The sequence below is a fragment of the Bos indicus x Bos taurus genome, chromosome 5 (genome assembly GCF_003369695.1).
Source record: "Bos indicus x Bos taurus breed Angus x Brahman F1 hybrid chromosome 5, Bos_hybrid_MaternalHap_v2.0, whole genome shotgun sequence".
Taxonomy (NCBI): Eukaryota; Metazoa; Chordata; class Mammalia; order Artiodactyla; family Bovidae; genus Bos; species Bos indicus x Bos taurus.
The window spans coordinates 31,787,106-31,805,249 of NC_040080.1; the positions used below are offsets into that span (position 1 = coordinate 31,787,106).

Below are 18,144 nucleotides of genomic sequence, written 5' to 3' on the forward strand. Positions count from 1 at the left end.
GCACTCTAAGGTCTGTACTCCACAAGAGAAGCCACTGCAGTGAGAAGCTGGAGAACCACAATGAGAGAATAGCACCCACTTGCCACAACTAGAGAAAAGTCTGTGCAGAAACAAAGACTCAGCACAGCCAAAAATCAACAAAAATAAATATAAGGAGCTTTAGTGCTAGAATTATGTAATTCTAGAATAAAATGTAGATATGTAGAATTCATTGCATATATAAAAAAATTAATGCATCATTTAGAAGATATACCTAGACCTCCTGGTAGGGATTTGACCATGTTCTTCAACTGAGCAATTTCAAGAGCTTCCCAGAGTCTGTCATCCGTGCATTTGCATTCTGGATCTAAATTAAATCTGTAGGGAAAAAAATCAGTTAGTGAATAAATTTTTAAAATGACTGTTTAATGTGTGCTTGCTTATTGCTGTTCTTCCCTAAAGATGGAAATCCTATTTGTTTGGTTATTGCTGTATGCCCAGGATCTACAACAGTGCTTAGGATAGAACAGGCATTCACTTCATGCCTTAATATTCTTAAATTTATTAAAAAAATTTTTTATTGGAGTATAGTTGCTTTACAATGTTGTTAGATTCTGCAAAGTGAATTTACTATATGTATATGTATATATCCCTTCTTTTTCAGATTAACTTCTCATTTAGATCACCACAGAGAACTGAGTAGAGAAAAATCGTAATTCCCAAAGATACATGCACCCCAATGTTCACTGCAGGACTATTTACAATATCCAGAACATGGAAGCAATCTAAATGTCCATCAACAAAGAAATGGATAAAGAACATGTGGCACATATACACAATGGAATATTACTCAGCCATAAAAAGGAACGAAATTGTGTCATTTCCAGAGACTCTGATAGACCTAGAGACTTGGACAGAGTAAAGTAAGTCATATTATGTTCAATGTAACTTGAATAGTATCTAGCTAATTATCCCTACAGAACTAATGTTAAATACGTAAATCTATATGGAAATATACAGTGCTATTTCAGATGAGTTATGCTGTATCAACTACAATAACAGAATTCATAATATATTCAAAGATAGAGATTTCTATCATATTGCGAAATAATCTGGTACACCTAGAAGTTTTAACTGAAGTAATTTTACAATGTGGCTCAGATCATGAACTCCCTATTACAAAACTCAGGCTTAAATTGAAGAAAGTCTTCCTGATAGCTCAGTTGGTAAAGAATCTGCCTGCAATGCAGGAGACCCCGGTTTGATTCCTGGGTCAGGAAGATCCCCTGGAGAAGGGATAGGCTACCCACTCCAGTATTCTTGGGCTTCTGTTGTGGCTCAGCTGGTAAAGAATCTGCCTGCAGTGCGGGAGACCCCGGTTTGATTCCTGGGTTGGGAAGATCCCCTGGAGAAGGGAAAGGCTACCACTCCAGTATTCTGGCCTGGAGAATTCCATGGACTGTGTAGTCCACGGCATCGCAAAGAGTTGGACACAACTGAGTGACTTTCACTCACTTCACTCACTTCTTCAGGGAAAAATGCTAGACCATTTAGCTATGACCTAAATCAAATCCCTTATGATTTTATAGTGCAGGTGACAAAGAGATTCAAGAGATTAGATCCGGTAGACAGAGTGCCTGAAGAACTACGGACAGAGGTTTGTAACACTGTATAGGAGGCAGTGACCAAATCATCTCCAAGAAATAAATGCAAAGCAAAATGGTTGTCTGAGGAGGCCTTACAAATAGCTGAGAAATGAAGAGAAATGAAAGGAAAAGGAGAAAGGGGAAGATATACTTAACTGAATGCTAAGTTCCAAAGAACAGCAAGCAGAGATAAGGAAGCATTTTTAAGTGAATAATGCAAATAAAGGAAAACAATAGAATGGGAAAGACTGGCAATCTCTTCAAGAAAATTAGAGATACCAAGGGAACATTTCATGCAAAGATGGGCACAATAAAGGACAGAAATGGCAAGGACCCAACAGAAGCAGAAGAGATTAAGAAAAGGTGGCAAGAATATACAGAAGAACTTTATAAAAAAATTCTTAATGACTCAGATAACCAATAAGGTGTGGTCGCTCATCTAGAGCCAGACATCCTGGACTGTGAAATTAAGTGGGCCTTAGGAAGCATTACTATGAACAAAGCTAGTGGAGGTGGTGGAATTCCAGCTGAGCTATTTCAAATCCTAGAAGATGATGCTGTGAAAGTGCTGCACTCAATATGCCAGCAAATTTGGAAAACTCAGCAATGACCACAGGACTGGAAAAAGGTCAGTTTTCATTCCAATCCCAAAGAAAGACAATGCAAAAGAATGTTCTGTACAGTTGTGCTCATTTCACATGCCAGCAAGGTAATGCTCAAAATCCTTCAAGCTAGGCTTTGACAGGACATGAACTGAGAAATTCCAGATGTACAAGCTGGATTTAGAAAAGGCGGAGGAACTACAGATCAAATTGTCAACATCCGCTGGATTATAGAGAAAGCAAGGGAATTCAAGGAAAACATCTGCTTCATTGACTATGCTAAAACCTTGGACTGTGTGGATCACAATAAACTTTGGAAAATTCTTAAAAAGATAGGAATACCAGACCACTTTACCTGCCTCCTGAGAAGCGTGTATGCAGGTCAAGAAGCAACAGGTATAACGAGACATGGAACAACGGACTTATGCAAAACTGAGAAAGGAGTACATCAAGACTGTATATTGTCACTCTACTTATTTAACTGACATGCAGAGTACATCATGCAAAATGATGGGCTGGATGAATCACAAGCTGGAATCAAGACTATTGGGAGAAATGTTAACAATGTCAGATATGCAGATGATACCACCCTTATGGCAGAAAATGAAAAGGAACTAAAGAGTATCATAATCAGGGTAAAAAAGGAGAGTGAAAAAGCTTGCTTAAATCTCAACATTCAAAAAACTAAGATCAGAACATCTAATCCCATCACTTTGTGTCAAATAGATGGGGAAAAAGTGTAAACAGTGGCAGATTTTATTTTCTTTGGCTCCAAAAATTACTGCAGATGGTGACTGCAGCCATGAAATTAAAAGATATTTGCTTTTTGGAAGGAAAGCTATGACAAACCCAGACAGCATATTAAAAAGCAGAGACATCACTTTGCCAACAAAGTCAAATGTATAGTTTTTTCCAGTAGTCATGTATAGACGTGAAAGTTGGACCATAAAGAAAGCTGAGTGCTGAAGGACTGATGCTTTCGAATTGTGGTGCTAGAGAAGGCACTTGAGAGTCCCTTGGATTGCAAGGAGCTCAAACCAGTCAATCCTAAAAGAAATCAACCCTGAATATTCATTGGAAGGACTGAAGCTGAAGCTTCAATACTTTGGTCACCTGATGTGAAGAGCTGACTCAGCGGAAAATACCCTGAGGCTGGAAAGATTGCAGGCAAAAGGAGAAGAGAGAGGCAGAGGATGAAATAGTTGGATGGCATCACCGACTCAATGGACTAGAATTTGAGAAAACTCTGGGAGATAGTGGAGGACAAAGGAGCCTGGAGCGCTACTGTCCATGGGGTCACAAAGAGTCGGACAGAATTTAGCAACTCAATAACAACAATTTTATGATTAAATACTGAACAATCTTACATACGTTTTCTCTTTGAGACAAGGAATATTTAGGAAAAGGTGATAAATACTTTGCAATGAAGTAGATGGAGTAGAGGAGCAAGAGAGAAAAGAGACTGGATGGAACGATAGACATGACCTGATGGACAGTAACAGTGGACTCTAGAGTCAGACAAACTTTATTCGGGATGGCAGTTCTACCCCCAACTAAATGTATGAACGTGGCTAAGCCACAGCTTCTCTGAGATTCAAAACCCTCATCTGAAAAATGGGGACAAATAATATAAACACTAGAGCAGTGCTGTGAGGACTCAGCAAAGAGTAGATACCTCCATTCTCTTTCTCTCTTTTCTTTCATGAGAAACTGCAAACCAGGCATGGAGAAGAATGTGGCAGCTTCTTCAGAGCAATTTTGGTGGAAAGAAAAATTGTGAGGGGTGGAAGAGAATCAAGGTATTTACCAAACTTAGTATCTGTTGAGCTCAAATTAGACACACAAGAGGCAGGCAGGGCATCTGTAGGGTGGACACCTCAGAAATGTCTGCCAAGAACAGAGGGAAGGGTGGTGTTTGTGGAGTTGAACAGAAGAGATGAACTTTGGCGGGGGGACATAAAAGATGGGTATGAGTTTGAGCAAACTCCAGGAGATGGTGAAGGACAGGGAAGCCTAGCATGCTGCAGTCCATGAGGTCACAAAGAGTTAGACATGACTGAACGACTGAGCAACAACAACAAAGGATGGGCTTCTTTAGGTTAATCCAGCCATTCTAAGCGCCTCAGTCCAAACTGTGGGACAGAACATCTGACCTCATCATCCTGATGACGACCTTTCACACCTACCTGAAAAGCAACTCTGAGAAAAACCCTCCTATGAGCCAAAGGGTAAATACTGAGGCACATGAGTTTCTTTGAATACATTACCTACCGGATAGAACCGCTGAAGAGTATGGGATCCTGCAGAATGATTGAAAGCCTAGAACGTAGTGTGTGCAGTGGCAATTTGGAAATGTCTATCCCATCAATGACAATCTTTCCTGTTAAAGAAAGACAAAAATGGCAAGCCTGTCATAAAACCACAAGTAAAATAATACTGGTTTACCAATTGGAAGTGCTTTCCTAGTTCAGGATTGAAATTCAGAAGATGATGCTTTCCATGTAAGTATGATCATGATATGCCTCTAAGAAAATAGGTATTTTGGCGATATTTTCTTTCTTATGTATTATATTTTCTCCTAAAGGGATTTCCACTTTTTACTGTTTATGTGGTTCATACAAACCAAAGGTACTCTTTTCCCTCAGTGGTCTTCTTTACAGTATTCCTTTATACTGTTCCCAGCTCGATTTTCCTTCATAGGACATTCTATTATACACATTTATTGATCTTTTGGGGGCTTCCCTGGTAGCTCAGTTGGTAAAGAATCCGCCTGCAATGCAGGAGACCTAGGTTCAGTCTCTGGGTGGGGAAGATCGCCTGGAGAAGGAAATGGCAACCCACTCCAGTATTCTTGTCTGGAAAATCCCATGGACAGAGAAGCCTGGCAGGCTACAATGGGGTTGCAAAGAGTCAGACATGACTTAGCGACTAAACCACCACCATAGATCTTTTTAATTGTGTGGCTCAGACAGTAAAGAATTCACCTGTAATGCGGGAGACCTGAGTTCGATCCCTGGGTTGGGAAGATCCTCTGGAGGAGGGCATGGCAAGCCACTCCAGTATTCTTGCCTGGAGTATCCCCATGGACAGAGGAGTCTAGAGCTACAGTTCATGGCGTCATAAAGAGTTGGACACAACTGAGCGACTAAGCATAGCACTCTCCCCAAACTAGAATATCAGGTTATTGAAGATGGGCATTTTTGTCTGTCTTATTCACTCGTTTATTTATTTACTTATATATTTCAAAAATCTTTTTACTTTGTAGTGGGGTATAGCTGATTAACAATATTGTGTTATATTTATTTATTTTTAATATTTATTTTCATTTATTTTTTGGCCACACCAAGTGACATTCTGGCTCTCAGTTCTCTGGCCAGGGACGGGAACTGTGCCCTCTGTAATGGCAGTTCAGGTGCTTAACCACTGGACTGTCCATGTTAGTCGCTCAGTCATGTCCCACTCTTTGCAACTCTTTGCAACTGTAGACTGCCAGCATCCTCTGTCCATGGAATTCTCCAGGCAAGAATACTGGAGTGCATTGCTATTCCCTTATCCAGGGAGTCTTCCTGATCCAGGGATTGAACCCAGGTCTCCTGCATTGCAGGCAGATTCTTTACCATCTGAGCCACCAGGGAAGCCTCAAGAAGAAAGGCTTCCCTGACCAGGAAACAAACCTGGGCCACAATGGTGAGGGTGTCTATTTCTAACCACTAGACCACCATCAGAGAAGTCTCTTTGCTCATTTATTGATTGAGGAGTATAGTACAGTACAAGTAAGAAAGAAAATTCTATGACATAGGTATCAACTCTTAATAAATTTCACTGTACATGAACTTGTGCAATCTTGATGACTCTTCCTTACCTTGATAGCTTTAGTTTATGGTCTTGTTTTATGCAAAGATAATATTGCTCTATGAGATAAGCATGCTAAGCGAAGGATGGCAGTTAGAGTCCCTTTGCTGGATTTAGATTCAAGAGCAGGTAAGGTGATTAGCTTAAACTTTCTTCTGGGTATAATATATTATCTATTAAAACCTCAATCGCTTAATGGTATTAAAAAGATAATCAGTCATCATAGTCCTCATGGGAGCTGAAATGATGTTTCTGAACTCATGAGACTATGGTTAATCTAATATGTTCCATCATAGTGACAGTTTTTTAATGAAAAGTTTCAATCAACTGTCTTGGATCCTGTAATTGGATTATAATGCAAATCCCACAGAAAATCCTTAAAGGATCTGTGTATTATTACCAGTCATGGCAAGAGCAAGCTGCTTATCTAGAGGTGGATAGCTATCTCTTTGCTAAATCTAAGTCCCAAACCCTTCAGTGACCACAGTTCAACTTTGTTGTTCATAAACTGACCTCTTTATTTCACTGAGTTGTTGTGTAGATTAAATAATGTAACCTGTCAAGTATAATAAAAATGTAAAGTACTATCACTATTATCACAATGATTAGAGATAATAATATTTAAGCAATTCTCGAGCTGATGGCTCCCCTTTCATTCAAGATGGCGTATGTGCTGGCCTATTTATAGGTCACTTAATAGACTAAATAATGTGACATATTTTTTCTAGAACAAATATTAGATTACTTCCATGTATGATACTATTAATAATTTTGCAGATGAATAAATATTTTTTATATTGTCAGCGTGTCCTTGGCACTTTATTAGCAACGGTCACCTCTTCCCAAAACATCCAACATCATTAAACCACGTTATTAAGCAGATGATAATAAGAGTCATACACTAAAATTAAAATGTAGCTTATTTATCTCCTTTTTTCCTTTAATGGAAAGAAATGTGCTTTTAGTTTGTAGGAAATTAGACAGTCTTTTTCTCTCTTCCTTCTTGAAATGCCACTTCCATCTGCTGCTCTTCATAATGAGTGGCTTTGTTTTCATTTTACTAATTTAATAAAATTCTTTAACAATAATTTCTAGAGCTGAGTTTAGGGCTAATAATTTTATTTCTCCAGTTCCTTTTTTTCTTTACTCCTAAACTGTTTGTCTGGGATACATACATGCTCAGTTGTGTCTAACTCTTCGTGACCCCTTAGACTATAGCCTGCCAAACTCCTCTGTCCATGGGATTCTCCAGGCAAAAATGCTGGAGTGGGTTGCCATTTCCACCTCCAGGGGATCGGGGATCAAACCCATGTCTCCTGCATCTCCTTGCATTGGCAGGAAGATTCTTTACCACTGAGCCACCCAAGAAGCCCATTTATCTGGAATACCTGCCTCAAACCATGGTATGTAGGACACAATAGTAGTTGTAGTAATGCATGCTCAGTCATGACAGACTCTTTGCAACCCCATGGATTGTAGCCCACCAGGCTCCTCTGTCCATGGGATTTTCCAGGCAAGAATACTGAAGTCATTCTAAATATATTTTATTATTGCAGGACTAGGTAAGTAGATAGCATATTTAAAAGGAGAGACATTACTTTGCCAACATAGGTCCGTCTAGTCAAGGCTATGGTTTTTCCTGTGGTCATGTATGGATGTGAGAGTTGGACTGTGAAGAAAGCTGAGCACCGAAAAATTGATGCTTTTGAACTGTGGTGTTGGAGAATTCTCTTGAGAGTCCCTTGGACTGCAAGGAGATCCAACCAGTCCATTCTAAAGGAGATCAGTACTGGGTGTTCTTTGGAAGGACTGATACTAAAGCTGAAAATCCAATACTTTGGCCACCTCATGTGAAGAGTTGACTCACTGGAAAAGATCCTGATGCTGGGAGGGATTGGGGGCAGGAGGAGAAGGGGATGACAGAGGATGAGATGGCTGGATGGCATCACCGACTTGATGGACATGAGTTTGAGTAAACTCCAGGAGTTGGTGATGGACAGGGAGGCCTGGCATGCTGCAATTCATGGGGTCACAGAGTTGGACACAACTGAGTGACTGAACTGAACTGAACTGAGGTAAGTAGACATTGCTTTTTTTTTTTAAAGGAAAAGTATCACATGGCTAATGAAAAAGTTTAGTTAGTAACTCACCATCAAATATATCCACCATTCTGAAGAAAGCCAGAGATAATGATGACTTCCCACTGCCAGTGCGACCACATATGCCCACCTAAGAAAGCAACTGTCACTCAGAGAAAAGAGGACTCAGACAAAAGAAAAAAGTAGGTATAGCATTTTTAACTTAGATAAGACACCATGATAAAACTGCAACTCTATTTAAACAGTTACATTAAAATTGTCGTTCTCCTCTCAGGTCTCCTTTCTGAGTTATCATTATTGAGATAACACAGGATCTTCATCAAGTCTTCATCAACTGTTTTTTATTTCTATGCGGTTGTGCGTTTTACCTCTGTGGCTTCATTTTTCCATTTAGTGTATCATTGACCTAATAAACAAGTACTCCACTTTGTCTCAGAAGTGATGATTTTATTATATAACAAGAAGTAAAATGAGTCCATTTTTCTGCACACTTGCTCTTTTTACAATAACTAAAATAAATTATTGTGAGGCCAGAGCTAGTACAAACACAAAGGTTCTCAAGGGGACATCTGGAATGGTCATGAGCCAAAAGCTAGAAATTTTGAAAAACATGCCTGTTGTTCACTTTTCTGATCTTCATGGGAGATGAATGAATGGCAATACAGTTTAGAGAACGTATACTTTATCTGGATCCACACTCTCCCATGCACATAATTTGACCTATAAAGTGTAAGGAATATAATGGGAGCCCAGTGAGAAGATCCTTGGCTGACATGTCTAAGGAGCTCAAGTGGCAATGGGGTGGTTCCATCTGAGGTTCTGTATGAATTACATCAAATGACAGTGAACTCCATACCTTCTGCCCAGGTTTGATGTAAGCCTTGACGTGCTTAAGAACAGGCTTTAGGTTATTTTCATATCTGACACACAGATCATGAATCTTGATCTCCCCTTCCTGAGGCCAATGTTCTGGAACTTGAGAAGGATCTGGAGGGTGGAGATGGAGTACAGGAAGAGAGACAGAGAGACACAGGAAGAGGCAGAAAGAAAAGCACACATACTTATATACATTTATACATACACACATAATCATTGTTTCCTAAATTTACGGTCATACTAAACCTACTTCTGGGTTTAAAATTTCTTTAATTAAAAGATTATATTTATTTATTTGGATTTTGGCTGCATCTGGTGGCTTGAAATTTCTTTGTTCCCCAAACAGGGACTGAACCCTGGCCCTTGGCAGTGAGAGCATGGAGCCGTATGCTCCATGGCCAGTGAAACCACTGGCCATGGAACCACTGGCCCACTAGGGAATTCCCATATGGGTTTTTTTCTTTTAATTAACATTACATTCAGAGTAAAAGTCTCTTGATTAAGAACTTTAAAAATAGTTTTTGTGTGTTTGTTTTGGAGCATTAACGGGCATCACGTCTCTCAGCACTCTATTGCTCAATTCTATTCCTGGTGGTTCATCTGTCAATGAATTCATTTGTTCAGTCAGCTGGTCCTCAAACATTTGAGTGATTCAGATGTGAGAGGTGTTATGCAGGGAGCTGAGAGGGAAGACATGCCTCGAGGTGCTCAGTGTGTCCCAGGGGACCGCATGCAAGTGAGTCAGCCCCTATAGGACTGCACGCAGAATCACATGATGGAGGCTGACCCAAGGTGTTCTGGGAGCAGAGATGGTGGCAGCCCAGGAGTTCCAGCAGGGTTTCAAGAGGAGGTGGTGCCTGAGGAGGTGGTGCCTGAGATGGATCTTAAAGGATAAGAGGTGGGGAAATTTATTTCATATATATATATATATATATATATATATATATAGAGAGAGAGAGAGAGAGAGAGAGAGAAGAACAAAGATAAAAAGAAAGCATAGCATGTTGGTATGGCCAGAGTGAAAGGTATGTAGGTGGATAATGAAAGATGAGATTAGACAGGTGAGGAAAGATTGACTAATGAATGGTTGCATGTCCTTGAAGAGCTGAAGAGGTACTGAAGGATTTAGGGAACAGAATGCATATTAGGCATGAGATTTGCAGTTAAGGAAGATTATTCTGTCCTCAGTATTGAATTTCCTGCCAGTTTTATTCTAGCAAGGCTAAGAATCTTGGTTATTTTAAGATCTAAGCTCCTTGGCATCTAAATTAATAAGCTCTTGAGAAAAAGAATACAATAGTTCATAGTTGAGGTTGGTAATTAATATAATAAAATCCAAGTATCTTTATGCCATTGCATGTGTGCTCAGTCGTGACTGACTGACTCTTTGTGACCCCATGGACTGCAGCCTGCCAGGCTCCTCTGTCCACGGGATTTTCCAGGCAAGAGTACTGGAGCGTTGTCAGTTCCTCCTCAAGGGGATCTTCCCGACCCAGGGATTGAACCCAAGCCTCCAGAGGCTTCTGCATTGGCAGGCGGATTCCTTACCACTGTGCCACCTGGGAAGCAAGTTTCTTTATAATTCTCTCTAAATATGACTAGGTAAATCTATTTGGACTCTGGTTGTATCTAAGATTTTTTCAGGCCTAAATAATCACATCTTTTCAGATGCAGTTGTACCTTATCAGGCAAAGTCAAGATGAGAGAGGATTCTCTGGCTATTGAAATGGAAAACAAAAGCAAAAATGACAATGTGCCTGACACACAACTAATATTCTTAAATAACTATTTAGGTGAAACACCATAATATTCAGAACAATACCCATGGTTCCTTCATAGTTCTCAGACTCCATAGTCAGGAAACTGTTCACTTTCTTCACTGCGCCCATCTGGACTTCCACATCAGCCAAGTTCCTCACGACCCAATTCAAATAATTGGTTATCTGTGTCAGGTGACAAAAACAATGAGCACATAGCAAATAAAGTAACAGTTTTTGTGAACACTGGATATCAGGGGATAGGATGACTTGGACTGTTCACGTGGGTACAGTTCATAAACACTACAGGTTATCAGAGATCAGAGAGGATGTCATGGGCTAATGCTGGCAAAGGAGGTATTGGCTCTTCTTCAATGGTCCTCTAATGTCATTGATTTGTGGACTGTCCTGACTTCCTTGCCCAGTGGATAGTTGTATGCTTCCACTTACCTCATTTATATTCACATGGGAGTTGAAGTGAAAGTGAAGTGAAAGTCACTCAGTTGTGTCTGACTCTTTGTGACCACATGGACTATACAATCCATAAAGTTCTCCAGGCCAGAACACTGGAGTGGGTAGCCTTTCCCTTCTTCAGGGGCTCTTCCCAACCCAGAGATCAAACCCAGGTCTCCTGCATTGCAGGCGGATTCTTTACCAGCTGAGCCACAAGGGAAGCCCAAGAATACTGGAATGGGTAGCCTATGCCTTCTCCAGCAGATCTCCCTGACCCAGGAATTGAACCAGAGTCTCCTAAATTGCAGGCAGATTCTTTACCAACTGAGCTATCAGGGAAGCTCACAGGGGAGTTAGTGTTCTTAAATGGGTGGTGAGCAACTCAGGACAAGAATCCCAAACAACCTTGGGAGAACTCTGACCACAGTGTTTGAGGAGTTTCTAAAAATTGGTTCAAAATGTCAGAAATGAATCCATGCCATCCTAAAACGCCGGGTTTAGGCCCAAATCTACTATTATCTGCAGGCTATCATCTTGTTATGAATTTCTAACTAGTCCTCTAACATCCACGAATAAGAGTTGATGATAACTACGGAAAGTACCTCAAGTGCGGTACAAAGACAGAGAGAGAGGTTTTCATCCATACTTACCGTAAGTGCATACAGAAGACCTAAGCCCACCAATCCGGAATTGGAAGACCCACTAATGGATGCAATAGATGCAGTGAGGACAATGCAAGCACCCAGATAATCCTAAAAAAGAGTGAGAAAAAATGTTAAAAGATTTTCCCTAAGTTCTTAAAACCAAGGATCCCGATCAACCCGGGTGATCACTAACAGAATAGACGTTACTCATGGTGTGTCCTGTGAGGTTTCAGAACAAGGTTACAGAAGGTAGGGAAGAATAATAACTCACAGTCTTAGGGCTGCACGGGAAGTGATGCAAGGCTCTGATTATATCTGAAAGCAGATAATTCTTTCAGAGATGGTAACTACCTGGTCAGAAATCAAGCTGCAATTTTTGGCATGACCAGGATCAGATGAAATATTTTCTTTCTTTCTTTCTTTTTTTCTTTTCTACTGCATTTTACCAGACAAGCAATTATTTTTAACTTAACTTTCTACCTTGAATTTCATGTGCACTTATACCAGGGTTGGGATTAGCTCTCTTATATGCTAATTCAAGGCCTTTGCAGAAATTTGTATCTAGTTAGCTTGTTAGGATTTGTATCAATATCTGAACTTTTTGTCAATATGGACTCAGAGTCTGGGACATTAAATCTAAAGATTGCATAGAAATAGGAATAAGTGTAATTTTTCTCTCTTAATTAGAAATATGAACATGTCTTAAAATATCTGAATTAATTATGACTCAATGATAAACTTTTTCCAGAAAATTTAAAAATTAATTAAGGTAAACCTTTAAACTCAAAGGACAGATGGGGGGCACCTGTCTATTTTCTACACTTTCTTCCTCCTCCATTTCCCAACATTCTTAGACATTGTTATATCTTATCCTTTGGAAAAGAAATTTCTTTTTTTTTTTTTTTAGATTTGAATATCAGGAGATTTATTTCAGTGCTGTTATTATTGGAAAAAATTGGAAAACAAAAAGGAAATTTTCCTACTATGTGAAAGTTGCTCAGTTGTGTCCGACTCTTTTAGATCCCATGTACTATACAGCCCATGGAATTCCTTAGGCCAGAATACTGGAGTAGGTAGACTTTCCCTTCTCCAGGGGATCTTCCCAACCCAGGGATCAGACCCAGGTCTCCTGAATTGCAGGCAGATTCTTTACCAGATGAGCTACCAGGGAAGCCCTAGAATACCTATACCAGGGAAGCATAGAATGAATAAATAAATCATCATACAGACATGTGATGGTATTGTATATTTTGCTGTGATTAAAAATAATGTTTTAAACATTTTAATAATGAAAAATGGTCATCATTTTACATCGAATAAAAAATGCCAGGCATAAAACATGCAGCAGGATTTTTAAATTATAAAACATTATATAAATTTTATGTGTTTACTTTTTATTTATTTCTTAAAGGTAATATAAATGTTAACAAAATGTTAATGGAATTGCCCATAGTCAATAGAATCATTAAAATTTGTCAGGCTGATGTGTCACATATGCCAGAAGCAGGTCAAATTTCAGGCATGAACACTTTCTAGAATTATCTCAAGTCTCATCTTACTGGTGATGATCTTCTCTAGCAAGATACACCTCTGATACCTTAAAAAAAAACTAGTAATTAGGTGAGAAGACTTTAATGACCATAAAAGAGTGGTTAACATGCTGAAATCAAGAATGGTTTCTCAAATCAGCTCACATGTGTGCATCCCAGCATCTATTTTCTTTTATTTATTTATTTCTATTTTCTTTAAAGATTTCTTTTTTGATGTGGACCATTTTAAAAGTCTTTATTAAACTTTTTACAATATCACTTGCCTTTTATGTTTTGGTTTTTTAACTACGAGTCACGTGGGATCTTAGTTCCCTGAACAGGGATGGAACCCATACCTCCTGCACTAGAAGGTGAGGTCTTAACCACTGGACAGCCAGGGAAGTCCCTCTGCAATTTTTAAATTAGCACCAAAGATCAACTTGTTGGGGAGCAATCAATGATCCCAGCCTTGGAATTACAGGTCTGGGTTCAAATGATGCCTTTGTCAATTACCAGCTAATACATTTAGATGAGTCAGTTTCTTCTTTGAAACTCAGTTTCTTCTTTGGAAAATAGAAATAGTACCTAATTTACAGGGATTTTGAAAGGAATAATAAAAAAAATCAGTTAGATTTTCCCACCTCCATGTAACAGGATGTCCTTTTCCCTTCTGGATGATTTTCAAATGTTTGAAGCAAGCTTAAAAGCTTATGTGCATCATAAAACATCAAAGGTTAAAACAGGCACTAAAATTTAATTCTGTCATGATTCCCATGGTCTTTACAAAGAATAAAGAAAGAAATCATGAGATTTAATCCCTCGAGGCAGTAAATTCCATAGAGTTAGTAAATATTCCTTTGATAGCTCCTTCCGTTGTATCCAGTGTATTCATTTATTAACAGCTTGTCACCAATCAGACCCCCCTTTATTTGAAGCAACAACTATATGAATGTAGAATCTAACCAGCCTGGGCTGCTTTTTTATATATTATAAATACCAATGTGTTCCCCTAAATACTTCTAAAATATTTACGACAATATGAATTTTTCCTTCCCACTCTCTTGTTAAAGTTAATACTTTTAACATTATGCTATAAATTTGTTATTCCCAATATTAGCTTTTCTAAAGAGACTCATAAAGAGTTTATGTGATAAGTCTCAGAAAGTAAGTTAGCACTAGGAGATACTTCCAGCAAGATGCTCCCAGCATGATACAAAGAAATATTCCAGTCTGTGTCTGAGAAATTACTGTGGGCAACATACAGTTTAAGACAGGGGGCCCCAATTTCCAGTATTTTAAGGCTGATAATATGAGGTGGACCTGATGTAATAATAATAGAAATAGAGTGCAGAGTAAATGTAATGCGCTTGAATCATCCCTAAACCACCCCCCCCCCCCCCCCCGTTCCCTGGTTCATGGAAAAATTGCTTTCCATGAAACTGGTCCCTGGTGTCAGAAAGTTTGGGGACCCCTGCTTCAAGGGCTTGAAACAATATATGTTTTTATTAGTTTCTATTCTCCACTTCCTCCCAGATGACCTCAGAAGGGCCTCATGCATTCATCCATCTTTCCATTCATTCAATGGTCTTTTAAAGGTATATATAACTTCCCTGTTTAGAATATCAATGCCTTCTTATTGCACTTGCAATAAATTCAGACTGATGAATTACAAAGCCGCAGATGATGCAAAGTCTGGGTTCTAGACCTTGCCTCCTCTGCCCTTATCTGAGATTCCGTTTCTACTCCTTCACCGTGCTCCAATCATGCTGGTCTTCCTGTCTTCGGTCAGATAAACTGGGACCTGGGACCCTTTACTGCAGTGCCTGAACCTGAACAAACGAATCCTTCAGCAAGAGAGTACAAAGAAACTGAAAGGGACTAAAAATAACGGCACACACGCGCCACTGGGGTCATGACTTACAATAAGATACAAAAAGGCTGGAAATCCACTGCCATTTCTAAGGTGCCAGGAACAGAAGCATGGTACTGTGTATGATCCCTGCACACAGCACCATCAAAGCGGTGGGCAAACCACTTAAGCTACTCTTCCTCCTCAACCCCCCAATTCACCCCTACATTCAACCTATTTAAGGAATCAGCACTCCCTGAAATGTTAAGGTGGAGTGTTAAACCACTGGACTGCCAGGTAAGTGCCCAAGGCATAGCTTTTTGAAGTAATAATAGAGCAGATTTTTCAGGGAATGAATCCATTGCCAAATTCCACAATCTAGTAAATTCAAATAGAAGTAAGAATTTAAAAACCAGTATGTCTGCCGTTTGTGGCAATAGTGGTAAAGAACCTGCCTGCCAATGCAGGAGACATTAGAGACTCAGGTTCAATTCGTAGGTCAGGAAGATCCCCTGAGAGGAGGGCATGGCAACGCACTCCAGTATTCTTGCCTGGAGAATCCCTTGAACAGAGGGAGTCTGGTGGGCTACGGTCCACAGGGTCATGAAGAATCGGACACGACTGAAGCAACTTAGTGCACAGGCACAGGTCTGCAGTTTAGTATCTAAAACAAAGTTATTTCATTTTTCATAAAAGTATTTTTTATCATTTTCTTTTTTTTTTTAAAGTGCTATTTGTGTTGTCTTTTAGTTATATCAATGAGATACTTTCCAGTTCATTCCTGGATTACCACCCCCTGCTCAATAATGTTTTTTTTTTTCTAAGAAACTGGAGATTTTTTGGAGGCATTTGATCAGAATTTTACCTCATCTGAATAAGAGAGGAAGCCCCTTTGTGCATGTTTATCAAGAAATCTCATAGCAAAATAACTAAATTCCAATAGCTTCCCTTCCAATAGTACTGTAATAGTAACAGGCATGTGAAATTGCTAGGTAATATAAGAGTTTATGTTAGTTGCCCATTTCCACTTCCTTTACCATTAAACTTTAGTTTAATGAATTATACAGTGACTGTACCTTTCCACACCTCCTTTCCTTTCCACTGCAAACATGTGAACAACAAAATGGCTTAAAAGCACTAAGAAAGGACAAGCAGATCATCTGAATTCACTCACATGCCAGCAGCACATGTCCTCCCATTAAGGCTTTCTATGTCCTACCCAATCAATTCACTGAAGAAAACACTTTCGGTCATAATGATACAATGGAAAGAGAGAGTCTGCTTAGGAAACAGAAGCTACTACACATGTGACTTTCCATTCTTAAAGAGGGCCCAACCATAGGACATTTGTATTAGTGATAAATTAAAACTTCCATTGAGTTTGGGAATTCAACACTCCCCTCCAGAAGGGAAGCCTTTGATCCCCAGGTCAAAAGAGAGGTCTCTGGTCAGATTTCCAATGATTCAATGACCTCTATCTCTTTGTGGGATTATAGTGAAAATAATAATTTTCCATAAAACAACCTTATAAGTAGTTAATAGGAATACCATCTCTCCCTTTTTTCATAGTCTTCAGAAATCCATGTCTAAAAACAAGAAGTCGGTGTTTATGGTTCCACGGAGTGTCTGGGTCTTCACATGACAATATGAACACACACCTGTCTATAATGGAGTTGTAAGCACTCAAAACAGCTCTGTACTGTTTCACAAAATAGACTCTCATACAAGTTCACCCTGAAGATTAGTTTCACTTTAGCCTGTTGATTCTAAAAACTTTTTTTCTTTTTTGGCTTCTTGATGTGATTTCTCTTTTATCCTTTCACCACACAGCAAGACAAAGCCTTGGAAAGACACCCTTTAGATAGAGTTACACAATTTTTGCAAATGGAAACACCAATGCCAAAGAACTGGAACTGTTTAGTGCAGAGGGATGAACAGAAAATGCTGTGCTGAACAAAAGAACGTAAGCATCATTCAAAGGTTAGGCTGCAGTGACACCCTGCACATGACTGTGGTCCACTTCACTTGGCACCAGAGGAGAAACACTCCCCTCCCCTGCCAAAGCAACCTGGGTGGTCACAGTCTGGCTACTTTCCTACCAGCCAAATTATTCTTTTAGGTTCTTGTCCTTTTCTGAGGCCTGTGTGCTGTGACCTTTATTCCACCCCCCCCCCCAATTCAGAATAAGTATGAAATGAACACGGTGGGCAGACTACATCTTCCATGGCTGACACTCTTCAGCCAGAAAAAGGGAATACTTTGTAATTGTCTTATGTGTGTTAGTCACTCAATCATGTCTGATTCCTACAGACCCTATGGGCTGTAGCCCACCAGGCTCCTCTATCTATGGGGAGTCTCAAGAATACTGGAGTGGGTTGCCATGCCCTCCTTCAGGGGATCTTCCTGACCCAGGGATCGAACCAAGGTCTCCTGCATTGCAGGCAGATTCTTTACCCACTGAGCCACCAGGGAAGCCTCTGTAATTGCCTTAACACTTATTTAGCATGACCAGAAAAAGAAATGAAAGCCATATATTGAAAAAATATATATAATAAAACTTGGATGGGGCTCAGGAATCTTTCCAAATTCAAAAAAGGTATTTTTATCCTTTTATCCCTTACTTCTCTTGGAGATCGTCTGTCCACAGAATTCAGTGGCATTGCTCCAGAAAACTAAAATTGAGAATGAGGAAAAAAGGAAAAACAGTCACGGGAAACTATGATAAGCTTTCTCCTCTTTCTCTCCATGGAGGTCATTTTGCTGTTCAGTCATCAGTTGTGTCCCACTCTTTGCGATCCCATGGACTGTGGCACTTCTGTGGCAGGCTTCCCTGTTCCTCACTATCTCGCAAGCTGCTC

General features: G+C 39.6%; 1 protein-coding gene across 6 annotated transcripts in view; it reads right to left on the reverse strand.

The window, feature by feature from the left end:
• ABCC9 (ATP binding cassette subfamily C member 9) overlaps positions 1-18,144 on the reverse strand; it is a 157,874-nt gene that overhangs the window by 13,654 nt on the left and 126,076 nt on the right. For all 6 annotated transcript variants that reach the window (XM_027541510.1, XM_027541508.1, XM_027541509.1 and 3 more), the window contains 6 exons: positions 11,915-12,016; positions 10,877-10,997; positions 9,035-9,165; positions 8,230-8,308; positions 4,499-4,607; positions 254-357 (listed from right to left, as the gene is read on the reverse strand). In XM_027541510.1, the coding sequence (XP_027397311.1) occupies positions 254-357; positions 4,499-4,607; positions 8,230-8,308; positions 9,035-9,165; positions 10,877-10,997; positions 11,915-12,016 (646 nt within the window). The remainder of the gene's footprint in view (positions 1-253; positions 358-4,498; positions 4,608-8,229; positions 8,309-9,034; positions 9,166-10,876; positions 10,998-11,914; positions 12,017-18,144) is intronic.